This window comes from Trematomus bernacchii, unplaced genomic scaffold (genome assembly GCF_902827165.1).
Source record: "Trematomus bernacchii unplaced genomic scaffold, fTreBer1.1, whole genome shotgun sequence".
In the NCBI taxonomy this organism is placed as follows: domain Eukaryota; kingdom Metazoa; phylum Chordata; class Actinopteri; order Perciformes; family Nototheniidae; genus Trematomus; species Trematomus bernacchii.
The window spans coordinates 7,571,830-7,586,357 of NW_022987656.1; the positions used below are offsets into that span (position 1 = coordinate 7,571,830).

Consider the following 14,528-nt stretch of genomic DNA (forward strand, 5'->3'; position numbering starts at 1 on the left):
TTCTTAACGCTAATGTTATAATAGTCAGATTGCTCTGAAGATGGGAGGGGATATTCTATTCATTTTCACGTTCACACAGTCAGTTGATTTTTGCCGGCCGTCTTTCCTGCAACGGCAGTTTTTCTGTATTTCCTCTATCCTGTAATATGACTTGATCGCTTTAAACTCCGCACACGGAGCTCTGATTGGTCAGCAGGCGGTGCTTTCACTGAGTTGATCTCTTAGCCTGCAACCAAACCTCCTCCCGAGGAGGTTAGCCGCTCAGCATAAGTTACCATGGAGATCTAGCCCGCTAAAAAGAGAACCAGCGTCGTAGGACCGGAAAGCCCGAGTTTTCCCTGAAGTCAGCCGGCTAAGCGAAAATCCGGCTTCGTAGTACAGGCCTCTGTACAGCACATTCACTAAGAAACTACTTTTATTGTGAAAACAAAGTCAGCTGATCGAATGCACCTATTTCCACATCTACACTCCATCAGCTGATTATTTCTATTTGCCTCACTTTATGAGCTTCACAACACTTGTGCCTTGTACCGCAGAGTTTAAAACGTCACAAATAAATGGGGCCAATCTTCAGTCAGATGTGAATGTGTAATCTAACATTTTCAGTAAGAATAATGGACAAAAGGAGTGCAAATACAAATTCAATTTATTGAAATGTGAACCAAAAGTTAATCAAACATGTTTTAAATAAAAAAGCACATATGGACAGAAGGTGTAAACCTATTCAATGTATAAGTAAACACATTTAGTCAAATAAAGTGACAGACTAGGCCTGTGCAGTTGGTATCAGCTATGCCCAGCATGGGCTCCTCCATCAGGCCTGGTCCTCCTCGCTGAGGAAAGACCCTCAGTCCTCTCCGGCCAAACCAACAGACAGGACGTCCATCACACGGAGGTTTCTCCCTGAAGTCTCTGCAGCTCTCTGGATACCACGCTGTCTCAATTCGTCCACACTCCACACTGAATATGAGAGGGGAAAAATGAAAATAATAAATGCTTTAGACAATAAGAAATATAAAGTTGACTGTTGAGTTGCTCAGTTTTTTTAGATTGTCAATACTATTACTGTATAACTAATATCTCAGGTTAAGAGGCACATTCAAATAAAGATTGGTCTTTAAATACATTTTGTCTATAGAATTGTTTGTCTAAAGTCAAGGATCTAGAACTGGTACTTATAGTTTTAATGATACAGTCTGGTTATAATGCTGTTTGGAGGAAGCCTCACAGGTAAGAGCACTAACTAGCTACCATCACATGTACCTTAGCTTGACTTAAATGTATTAAACGTATAATTAAGTGATAGCAAAATATAAATAACTAATGTCATGCAAACATATTAATAATTTGCTTGATTCTAGTGTTGCATTTAGCACATTGCATTCAAACCAGGGGCGTCGCCTGGACCTGAAAACATTCGGGGCTTAGCCCACAGTGGCGGCGGCACTACAGTGGCATTTTTTACTGCACTCCCCACACGCACACACACAGTACACCCGCGACTGTTACAATGAAGGCTCGATAATCAGCTCACGGCATATAGGCAGGGGTAAAGTGGTATTTTTTATGAGTGGGGGGCTCACCTCCTCTAGGGGGGTCCGGGGGGATGCTCCCCCGGGAAGATTTTTTTTTAAATATTGAAGTTAAATGCATCAATCTGGTGCACTTTGAGAGCAAAATGATGAGATCTATGGATACCTCTCTCAACACCCATATGAAGCAGAACTGTAAACAGATGTACTTTTTCTTTATGGATATTTTACTAATCACTCCCCTTTTAAACTCTATTCTTGTTTTACTGCCATATAGTATTTCATAACTGTTTTTCCTTTATTCTCTTTTTTTTAATAACTATAATGATCATATGAAGGTGTGACGCGGAAATAATCTTTTGAATAATTTGTGACCAAACCGTTTGAGACCCACTGAGATAACTTAGACTAAAGTTAACTATCTAAACACTCAGAGAGTCCTTTAGCTCACCTGAGTCTCTCAGTCTGTTACCCCATTCACACCAACGGTGTTTCGGGGCCGGTTCGGTGCTGGTGCTTGAAAAGCACCGGGTTTTCCTGTTCACACCGCAGCGGAGCAGCCTCTAAGCTCCGGAATCCGGTTCGTTTCGAGCACCAAAAAGTTGTCCGTGTAGAAGCAAGAACCGCATACGTCACGCTTACGTCGGAGGGGGGCGAGATTAACCTGAGATAACAGTTAAGGCGAGTACGGCAAATAAAAGTTGTAACCAGCAGTAGTGCTGAGCAAAGTGACTAGAACGCAACCACACACTTGTAAAAAAAAAACACGCTTTATAAAGTCAGGCAACACTAACCAGGCTTCGTGTGATTCTGTTTATTTGTACCTTACTTTGACCATCCGTTCGCTGTTATTGGTCATTGTGGAGAGCAGGCAGACGTTTTGTTTGTTATTATAGCAGCTATCGGATGGAATCAATACATGGCCCTTACGCAAAGAAAATATATTTCCCCATATATTAACTGTCAATATATTGCATTATTTTGTTTTCTGATTTACTGGTTAATTGAAAAGATTTAATAAAGGAAATCTTGCTGTTGGCTACACCAAGTGATACTGATTAATAATCAACATGAAAAACATATTTATTCATATCTACAAAATATATTGAAAATATATTGAAGATATATAGAATAATATATTGTGTTAATATATTACAATATATATATATTGAATAATATATTGTGATAATATATTGTAATATATGGGATAATACATCAGTAATTGCCGCTTTCCATATATTGAGTAATATATGTAAATATATATAATATATTGGTTGTGTATATATGTGAACATACATTTACTATATATTAACATTTATATGGGGACATGTACTATATATATTCACAAATATATGGGGACATGTATGTACTATATATTCAGTTTTATATGGGGACATATATGTAGAATATATTCACAATTATATGGGGACATGTACTATATATATTCACAAATATATGGGGACATGTATGCGCTATATATTCACAATTATATGGGGACATGTATGCAATATATATATTCAGATTTATAAAAGACCATGTACGTACCATATATTCTGAACATGAAATGCATGTTCTGATAAAAAAAATCTTTCATTTAATTTCAAACCTTTATTTATGCAGGTGAATCCCATTGAGATCATTGATCTCTTTTTCAAGGGTGACCTGCTGCAAGTAGGTTCCACATGAATACATATAAACATAACAGAAAAACAAAAAAGGACATCATACAGCATATTTACAGTGACTACAGTTTACATAGCTAGTAACATTTACAGGTTCCAACAGTTTCCGATTGGATAATATCTATCCTTGCTTTAAAAACATTTAGTGGAACCAAATTGCTCAGACTGTTCCAAGTTAGCGGAGCTGCGCATCTAAATGCTATCTTCCCTAAGACAGTCCTAGCAGTTGGCACATTTAATAAAACCACAGCATTCGATCTCAGGCAGTAGCCACTTACAATTCGCCGTGAGATCAGGGAGCAGATGTAGGAACGAAGTTTCCCTAACATGGCTTTGTATATAAAAATGTACCAGTGACTGAGCCTCCGTACAGTTAGTGAAGGCAAACCTGCCCTTGCATACAGGGTACGGTGATGGGTTAATACTTTACAGTTTGTCACAAATCTCAGTGCACTGTGATAGGCGGCATCTAACTTGATCAGGTAATGGGCAGGTGCATTCATATAAATCAGATCACCATAGTCCAGTACAGGTAAAAAGGTCACAGAGCCTTTTTCTGGCCTCAAGCGAGAAACAGGACTTGTTCCTGTAAAAGAAACCTAGCCTAACCCTCAGTTTTTTTAAGCAGGTTATTGACATGAAGTTTAAAAGTGAGACAATCATCAAGCCAGATACCAAGGTATTTGTAACAGGCAACCACTTCAAGTTTTATTCCTTGCGTAATTACAATATCTAAAACAGGCTCTGGTGTCTTTTTTAGTTTTTGAAAAGAGCATTACCTTGGTTTTATCAACATTTAAAAGAAGCTTAAGCGCTGAGAGCTGAGTCTGAATAATGAGAAGCTTAATTTGTTTTTTTCTATCAATGTGTAACAGTTATCAAAATACTCATTAAAAGAAGGACAAGGAACGAATAAAAGAAAAGGCCTATAAACAACACATTATGTAATGACTCAAGAACATTTTTATGTAATTATGTAATAAAACCCACATTTTGTAATAATCTGCTGCAGTCTGTAACAGCCTGAACGCAATATAAAATAAATGTCCCTGCATTTTGTAATAAATTATTACATTTTGCAATGGTTATTACAAAATGCGTGAGTTGCCCTTTTAAAAAACTGTAATATTCATTATGTAACCATAACCAAACTGTAAATATATCCCAAAATTGATGTTGATATACATGTTGGCTAATGAATATGGTAACACTTGATCTAGTTTTGGCCAATGAAAGATATTCTACTGAAGTATTTTTAAATTATGAGTAAGGATGATTCATGGTTGAATAAATAAATAAACAGTTGTAATGTTATTGTTTGCAACTCATTTTGTAATAACCACAGCAATATGTAATAATATATTTCAAAATGTGGCGACATGTATTACATATTTGCATTGAACTTGTTTACTACATAATGGGCAAATTATTACAAAAGGAGGTGTTATTACATAATGAAGGGAAAATGTATTACATTTTGTATAGGTATAGTTAATAAATGATGCATTGTTATTTCATACAGGGCCAAAAAGAGCAGTCTGTTATCCTATTTAACAATCTTGTTTTTTGTTTCACCTGGTGACAACTTTAAACATGAGCTGATCACTCATTAAAACAATGTCCGGAACAGGGCCAAAAAAACAGTCTTGTACCCTATTTGATCGTCAATCTTGTTTTTTTCGTGCCTTTACTCACAAATTCTTGTGTTAATGGATGTTCTTATATCTGATGTCTTGGTCCCTGGATGGTGGTTTACTACAGCATCTGTGGAACAGAACAATTACAAATAATTAGAAGTTCACAAAAGACAGCAGGAATTATAACAATATCCATAATATCTATATTAAAGCATGGGCTGGCTTGGTGAATAATGTGGGAATACAAATATTGGAAGAATAGGCTTTGTACATTTTCGTCTGAGTGTGGCGCTACTGGTTGGTATATTTTATGGAATTTGGACCAAGCATCTGCATCTGTAACAGTTCTGTTTAAAACTTTTTTAAATGTAATTGCATTCATCTTTAAAGGTGGGGTAGGTATGTTTGAGAAACCGGCTCGAGATACACTTTTTGTTATATTCCATGGAATGCTCTTAACATCCCGATAGCAATGAATATCTGAAGTGCTTTGACAAAAAATCCATAAAAAAATATCATCTGTGGAAGCCGTAATACTGTAAAAAGCACGACCAATCATCTGAGCCGGCCCGGCTAAAATAACTGGATGGCCTACCTGCCTGTCAGCCTTCCATCTGTGCACAAACTTATCTCGTGCCCTCATTGGTCATGTGCGTATTTTCAAATTCTAGCGCACTCGAGCTGGTTTCTCCAAAATTACCTACCCCACCTTTAAAAGACTACTTTTATTGAATGAGAGTTTTACCTAGCACAATGAGCCTGGGGTGGTGGGAAGGGAGAACTGGGCCTCGGCATCGGCAGGAGTGGTAGTCGCCTATGAGTATTAGAATTTAGATTAACAAAGGCATAGAAAAACCCTGAAATATGTACTGACACAAAGCTACAACCCTCGATTTTGTAAGTAGTAGTAGTAAATACATACGTATATACAATATACAACAATACGCATAATGCAATTAGCAGTACCAGTAATAAAATAACTGAATAAATAGTAGTAGAACCTTTATTTAGGCAGGAAAATCAATTAAGAACAAATTCTTATTACAATGATGACCTGACAGGAGGCAAAAGGCGTCCTGAGGGGATGGGGTTTGGGAGGAAAAAAATAAAAAGACAGACTCCGGGCACTACAGAACCCAGGAGACAACACATTGACACAGAGCAGAGATGACAGGCATAGCAGTTAAACATATAACATCTCTAAAACAATATTGCTGTGGTTCAATCTGTCATTAAAATAATATAGAACATTCATCCATTCAATCATTCATTCCTTCATGGCAAGGATAACTAAGCTGAATAGTGAATAAAGTGATATGTGAAAAGTAAAATTACAGTGAAATTAAATGACAGTGCGTTCCTCACCACTGCGATCTGGCTCCTCTGTCCTCGTGTCTTTTGGGTCTGATTCCTCACTACTGATGTCTGCCTCTCTGCATGGGCCCTCTCTCCTTATTTATTCTGTCTCAGTCACCACTGCTATCTGGCTCCTCTGTCCTCTTGACTTGTGGTTCTGCAGGCTTAGTTCGACCTATGAATTTCAACAATGCTCCTGTAAAATATATAGATATATAGTATTATGGGTCAACATTAAAATAACATACACTGGAGAGCAAAATGTGAAATGCCATTGACTGTAGGCTACATATTATCCACACAATTGTCAGCAGGGGCAATAACAACTAAAATGTGAACTAACTTGAATGCATTAGTCCACAACACATAGCCTAACTAATGTTAGCCTACATAGTTACTAACATCAGAACACATAGTATTGGGGAATCTTATGTGTTTTGTGATGTTTGTGCTGGAGCCGTTTTATTCAAAACAGCACTCCGGTTAGAGAGTTGACACGGAGACAGGAAGTACAGTCTTTGGACTTTATATTAGCTTGGTTCTGATCATCAACACAGAATACATCATGCTTGATGTGGAATCACATACAGGATGTTGAATGGGTTGATGAGTATGATGATAATGATAACGTAGAGTAGAGAATGAATGAATGGTTTCTGCAAAATACACAGAAATAGAAATAAGGTTCAAATTACAATAACTAACCAGACTATGGTTATTAATAATAAGCAACAGCAATACTAATTGTTGCTAAAACACATTAGACACGTTGCAAACACACGGCTAATAAAAGCTAAGTTAGCATCTCATCTGAATAGCTTAATTTAGCTAACTAGCTAGCATTAGCTCAATTCCTGAACAACATAGCAACTAAAAACGGGACATCAAGACTCATTAACACACTGACTCAGCAGGACACTATGCATACAATCTTATAACATTACCAACACTAAAGATCTGCATATATGCTCACATTCTTCACGAACGCATTCTCTCTGTGACGATGGTCATTATGCATGTGACGATGCGCAATAATCTCCTGTCCTGAACGCACATGTGTAACCCATGGATGTAACCAGCTCGAGGACCCATAGCTGCACTACATTAGCTGTCCCTAAATGTGCCTGACTAAAACACGAACGATATAATGCAGATCAAGGAGAACAAGGGGAATTTACAACACATAGACTAACTGTGGTTACATTACTTAACTAGCTCATCATCGTCAACAGTCAGAAAATGTCCGTTAGCCGTGGGGCAAGTTTTCGCTATGTTAAACTCCATTGACTTATGCTAAAATGTTAGCGATCTAAAGGTCCGCTATTTTTGGCTGTTTTGGGTCGACTTCAGTTGACTGTAACATCGAAAATCTTCGAAATTGAATGTTCACAAAGCTGCGGACCGGTTATACACTCATACACGAGGGAACTAACATAGCTAATTTAACTAACGTTAGCTAATGTAGCTGGTGTAGTGCCGAGAGACGGGACATACGGATTAAGCAACTAGACTACTTGTAGTGTACATGCAGAATTATTTCAATTTAAAATAGTTTTAAATGCTCACACACATACCTGACTCTGGTGCTGTATTTTCCTCTCGTTTCTTTTTAATTTTCCGTTTCGAAGCACCTGATGAATGCTTTCTCTTTGATACTCAGCGACAGAATCAACAGACAGAGGCAGCAACGCAGATTTGAATCTGCCAATCAGATCAATCTATTGCTGGAGAGGGGGGGGGGGGGCTCCCCGAAATCAGTCGGAAGTGGCGCATTCGAATACTGTTTGGCCTGTCTGCCGTGGATGGGCTTCGTTCCACTCCAAATAGCCGGTCGGCCGTAATATATGCATAGATATATATGCGTGCATATATGTATATATATATGCGTGCATATATGCATATATATATTTATATATATGTGTGAATATATATATGCATATATATATATATATATATATATATATATGCGTGCATATATGCATATATATATGCGTGCATATATGTGTGTGTCTATATATATTTATAAACTGTATATTATTTTCCATCATTCAATGGACAATTTGTACTTTTTTTATATATAGGCTACCATCAAACATATGTTCATATATAAAGTGGGTAACTATACAAAACGAAGTGAGATAACTGTTTATGAATATCTGTTCAATTTTATGTAAACTTGTGTAACTCATGAAAGATAAATGAGTGTTTCAATAAAACTATTACATATAAATGTATAGTGCAGTTTTTGTTTTCATTGCAATATATTTTTTTTTATATGCATCAATATATAGCCATACATGGTCCATGCATATATTGCAATATATTTAAAAATATAAGGACTACTTTCCCATATATGGAAATGTATGATCCAATATATTGTATTATATTTACCAATATATTACAATATATTTTTGTTTCATAAGGGGGGCTGCACAGGTTGTCATGTCCGACTATCACAAGTAGAATCATAATGAAAAATACACCGGTAAAAAGTGCCTGGAGAACACGGCTTAGCAAGTAGTCAGTTTAGCTTCGGTTGCTATGCTAACATCACCCATGTTATACCAGAGAAACTTTCATAACAGCGTTGTGATTAGGGTGGCCATCCGTCCGGTTTTAGGTCGGACAGTCCGGTTTTCAATGTCTGTGTCCGTCTGCCGGCGCAGCCTTGAGCCGGACGCTCATTTGTCCTCCTTTTGAGGTCATCCCTATTTTATACTTTTAGGGTATAAAAAAAAATAGACAATTATACAAAGAAATACAAAAAATAAGTTATGTGTAAGTATATATCCCCGTAAGACTTGTGGTCTTACAAATTATTGGCTGAATGCGATGTCAAATAAATATCTTGTATTTCATTGGTTAATAAACGTAAACAATTAGCCATGTGCTTCTTGACGTCACGTTCACGGCAGGGCACTGTGGCACAGAGTGAAGTTAGCCTCGCCGACTAGCTCATGAGCCAACTCCACCTAGTTAGCGGTAGGGTTAAACCGCAGAAATGCCGAAACGAAAGACTTCATTTAATCCTGAATGGTCGAAAGAGCATGGATTCCTCACAAAAAGTCGAAAGGACGACTTCCATGCTTTTTGCACGTTGTGTCGTTGCGATGTGGACGTAAGCAGCAAAGGAAAAGGTGCTGCTACTCTGTCCAGACGCATGTGGATTATATAAAAGAAAATGAACTGCATTATTCAGTGGCAAGTGATGCATCAAACAAAGGTACGATCAAGTGTTTCCCCATTGTACTGAGATATTTTCACTTTGAGGAGGGCGTGCAACATGCACTGTTGGATTTTTACAGTGATAGCAACGAAAAGTCAGAAGCTATAACAAATCAGTTGCTATCTAAACTGGAGATGTCTGGACTAGATGTGAAAAAAATGTCAGCATATGCAGCAGACAACGCCAGCGTTAACTATGGAAAACACAACAGTGTTTATCAGAAACTGAAACTGGCTCAAAAAGACGTGCTCGCTGCAAACTGTTTAGCCCATATTCTGCACAATGCAACAAGATATGCAGCAAGCAACTTGGATATTGACATTGAAAATGTTGTGCTTAAGGTGTATAGCCATTTTAGCATCTCAGCTAGCAGAACGGCGCAGTTGAAGGAATTCTGCGAGTTTGTGGAAGTGGAGGAATGCAATCTGCTGCGGCACGTTGTCACGAGATGGTTGTCTCTGCTGCCATCTATTGACAGAATCCTGAAGTGTTGGAGACCCCTGACCAGCTACTTTCAGAGTCTAGGTGAGGAGGAATGCTCCAAGATTTTGTGTAAATGCTTTGGAGAGGATGGCAACGAAGTATCTGAGATGTATTTTCTCTTCCTCAGTCACATTCTGAAAGTGTTTTCAGACTGCATTGAAGCACTTGAGGCCAAATCATTCAGCATAACCTCTGTGTTTAAGGTAATGACTGAACTGAAAGGGAAACTTGAGAGAAGGTTAAAGGACACATTTTTTGGCTTTGCTGTGAACAACAAACTCAAGCAGCTAACCCCTGATCTGGCAAAGAAATGTGAGGCTGATTTTCTTGTTTTCTATGAAAGAGCCAAGAAATACGTGAGTGAAAGGTATGACTTCTCTGAGAACAGCTTTCATAGTAAAGTGCCAAAGCTTGGCCTCACAACTGCTGTGTCCTATGGAGAATACAGTGATGCAGTCCAAGCCTGCAGCCTGAAAGACATTGGATGGACTCTATGAGGAATATGGCATGGTGGAAGCTATTCTCAGCTCTTCAGAAATGGAAGGATGCCACAGTGAGGAGCGGTATCTCAAACTGTTTTCCAAAGCAGAAGTCCCACTTGTGAATCTGAGGAAGGTCAGCGCCTACATCTTCTCCATCCCATGTAGCAATGCCCATACAGAACGTGTGTTCTCAATGATGACCTCAGTATGGAGAAATGAGAGAAATCGTCTGGATGTGGACAGTGTCAAGGCAGAGCTGCAAATTTGTGTCAACTTCACATTTGAGTGCACAGACATGTACCAGAGACTCCTTACAAACAAAAAACTCTTGGAAGCAGCCAGGAAAGGGCAAAAGTATCGAAAATAGACATTCAACTTGTGGTTAGTACACTAGTCTTATTGTGTTTTGAGTGTGAAGGATTCAGTGAAGCCAGGATAAAAACTAAAAGATAATCCCAAAGTGTCCTCCTTTTTGGTGTTATGGAAATGGCCACCCTAGTTGTGATGCCAAACAGCGTCAATTCAGACTGACACCAAACAGCGTCAATTCAGACTGACACACATTCACTTAAGGGGAACTGGGGATATGTATCAGCTGCTTGTGTGACAGTCAGACAGTGAATACTTTAGAGCCGTGTGAGCTAACCCGGAGCTAACGGGAGAATACACTCGTGGAAGAGCAGCCGGCCAGCACTGCAGCGGTCGGTAAATGCCGCTGAAACACATTAATAAACAATGAACCACGGCACTCTGGAGAAAAGTATAAGGTTGGAGAAGTCGTTATTTAATTTAATCTGGCTTCGTATGATTAAAAGCAACGCAGTCCCCGGCCCGTTGTTGTTGTGAGGTGAGCTCCGTTGGGGAGAAAATCAGCGACGTAAACTGTGACGTCATGACGCAGCAGCGGCAGCACCAGTCGGTCACTGAGCGGTGTGAAAAGAGCCGGAGCTAAACCGAAGTACCGGTTCCGAACCTGAAAAGCTCTAGCACGGAGCTTGAACCGGAGTTGCGTTGGTGTGAAAGGGGTATGAGAGGAGAGGACTCTCCTCCAGCTTGTTGTGGAACAAACAGCTCCTTATGTCCGTTAGTGCAGCTAGCTAACCAGATGCTAACAACACGGTCCATGCTGACACCGGTCCCTCCCTCCCTCCCTCTCTCCCCCTCTATCACACTAAATGCGCTATTGCCACACACACACACAGAGCCGAGCTTGAATGACACAAGCACACGTTTATTTCCATGCAACTCTCTGATTGGTCTGGTGTCATGCCTCTGTTGCATTCACTGAACACGGGAAATTACAGTGCTGCCGTCCTCTCTTGTGTCATGATGAGGTTCACGTAAAGCACGGTTAATGTATTATATTATTGAGGGAGAATTGTCCGGGGCTACAGAAAAAACATTCGGGGCTAAAGCCCCGGATGCCCAGGCCAGGCGACGCCACTGATTCAAACGTTAAGGGATTTTAAGATTCTGAAGTATTATGCTAAAAACTCAATAACTTAGATTATTATTTATAGTTTTGCTGAATAGTTTCATGTCCGCTTACCTTAGAAACGTAAAATGTGACGGCAGTGTGCAGATGGGGAGCATGTTAGCTTAGCTTCTTAGCTTGAGCTAGCTCTGTTACTTCCAGCTCGGAGGCAGCAGGTCCCGCCTCGGCTCCGCCTCTTTGCCCTTATTTGGAGCAGGCGGGAGTTAGACTCTTCTCGGCAACTCTGCAGAATCCTATGGGTGACGTCACGGACCCTACGTCCATTTATATATACAGTCTATGGTTTTGACGCGCCTCTCTTTGTTTCCAAACAATTCAGCAGAGATCGTTGTTGAATTAGATGAGCTTTATTCAATGGTCCAGATGACATACAAACAGGAGGACACATTTCTTCGCTTCATAGTAAAATAAAGTTATCAGTCTCAAAAAGAACATAAAGAACACGGTCAAAAGACTTTTCCGCTTCCCCGTCTCATCACCATCAGCTGTGTCCTACCAACCTACCATATATAGGCATATACCCATGCACGTGATACTGACGCACATATCATAACAAATAAGTGAGCCTTAAAGTGGACCTATCATGCTATATTTGAATAATATATTGTAGGGCCATACCTATATAAGGTATATTTATACGTTTTCTTTTTCAAAATACCAAACAGATCATGCATTTCAGCCATGCCTCATTTCGCTCTATTTTGCTCTCCTCCACCCTGTCTTTGCATGCGCTTCAGCTGACCACGCCCCCCTGCAAAGGAGGGGGCCGAGTTACGAGCGTCGTGTTACCATGCTGTTACCATGCCACGGCAACCTCTCATTCCCCTGATAGGTCAGCTCCTCCGTCCTGACGTCAGAGAAATGTTCAAATCTGGATCAGTCTGTATCAGATCCGTTGCAGCCCCGTTTTTAGAGATTTGGGTATGGAGGAAAAGAGAGAGGGTTGTGTTTTCTGACACTTGGTGAGTTCCCTGGAACACCGGGGACACATATTCATGTATAAAAGATGTACAAAAGTGCATTTTGTATGATAGGTCCCCTTTAAATTAATACATTTTAAACCATAGTGTGACTGAAAAATACCTGATAATCAAGAGTTTAATCTAATTTATATTATTATTAAGCCTAACATTCAGACAATAATAACAAAAGGAAAATGGCTCTAACAATATCTGTGAAGTTTTTTGCTTAAAATACCAAACAGATCACCCATTGTAGCCATGCCTCATACTGCTCATACCCCTCTTTTGCAGCCCTTAGAGAAACGCGGATTTTGGGTCCTTAGCTTGAAAGAAAAAAAAAAGAGGAGGCGGAGCTAATGCCTGATCAGAATTCTACCAGAGATAAAGTTAAATTCCGCTCTGATAAAACGCCATCCTGTTCTAAACCACATCAAGGATTATTACTGAAACAGTATGGAGCTCAAATGCTTTTTCTCTTGCGGGTTTATCACAAGGTGAGTTCCTTTTTTTATTTCCTGTTTTTTAAACACATTTGCTCTACAGTACAGGTTAGCTCTGAGTGTTAGCGAGGCTTGCTAATGTAAACAAAGACGGGATTACGTCCAAAACACGTCAGGCATTGTTTCTGATAGCAACTTTCTGTGGGTCTGCCGCCGATTTGACGTCATATCGGCAGCAAATCTTTATCCGCTCGTTGTACCCCCGTTTTTAAAAGATTTGGGTACGGAGGAAAAGAGAAAGGGTTTTATTTTCTGACGCTGCGTGAGTTCCCCGACGCACCGGGGACACATATTTATGTATAAAAGACATCAAAAAGTGCATTTTGCATGATAGGTCCCTTTTAAGTAAAGGTATTAATATCATTGTCTAAAGATACTCTATTACAAGTCAAAGTCAGTTAGATGATAAAACTAACTTAGCTTTTCCTCCACAGCTCCTTCATCTCTTACACCATGGCTGTGATTGTTGTGAACTTCATACTACCTCTGTCCATCATGTTGTACTGCTATTACAACGTGTCCGTCACTATGAAGAGACACACAGACAGCAACGGACTGGACAGCATCAACATGGACTGGACCGATCAGATGGACGTCACCAAGGTGAACACTGCGCCCCACTGAGCCATCTGGCTCACTCTTCTTTCTTCACTCTGCTAGGTTAGCATAGCATAGGCCATCAGTTTAACTTTTGTGTTTTAAAAAGTGGTTAAAAGTAATTTCATTTTCTTCCCTGCATATACTACTTGTAAAAAGCTTCCTTTGTACAGTTTTCAACAGCATGATATTGCATCGGGAATGTGTCCCCTGGATTCAGGCTTATTTCACCCTTGCATCTGTATTACTTCATTTCATTTCATTTCAAACCTTTATTTATCCAGGTTGTATCCCATTGAGATCATTGATCTCTTTTTCAAGGGAGACCTGCTCAAGTAGGTTCCACATGAAACATTAAAAACATAAACAGAACAACAAAAAGGACATCATACAGCATCATTACAGGGATTACAATTTACATAACTATCCACATGAACAGGTACCAACAGCTTCCGACTGAGTAGCATCCAACCGAGCTTTAAAAACATTTAGTGGCACCAGATTGCTCAGTTTCCATTTCAATTGCAGACTATTCCAGGACAGTGGAGCTGCGCATCTAAATGCTATCTTCCCTAA

At 39.4% G+C, this 14,528-nt stretch overlaps 1 protein-coding gene across 1 annotated transcript in view; it reads left to right on the forward strand.

Moving 5' to 3' along the window:
* Window positions 1-14,528, forward strand: part of rrh (retinal pigment epithelium-derived rhodopsin homolog) — a 45,953-nt gene that overhangs the window by 21,555 nt on the left and 9,870 nt on the right. The window contains exon 5 of the mRNA XM_034135297.1: window positions 13,790-13,958. Within this exon, the coding sequence (XP_033991188.1) occupies window positions 13,790-13,958 (169 nt within the window). The remainder of the gene's footprint in view (window positions 1-13,789; window positions 13,959-14,528) is intronic.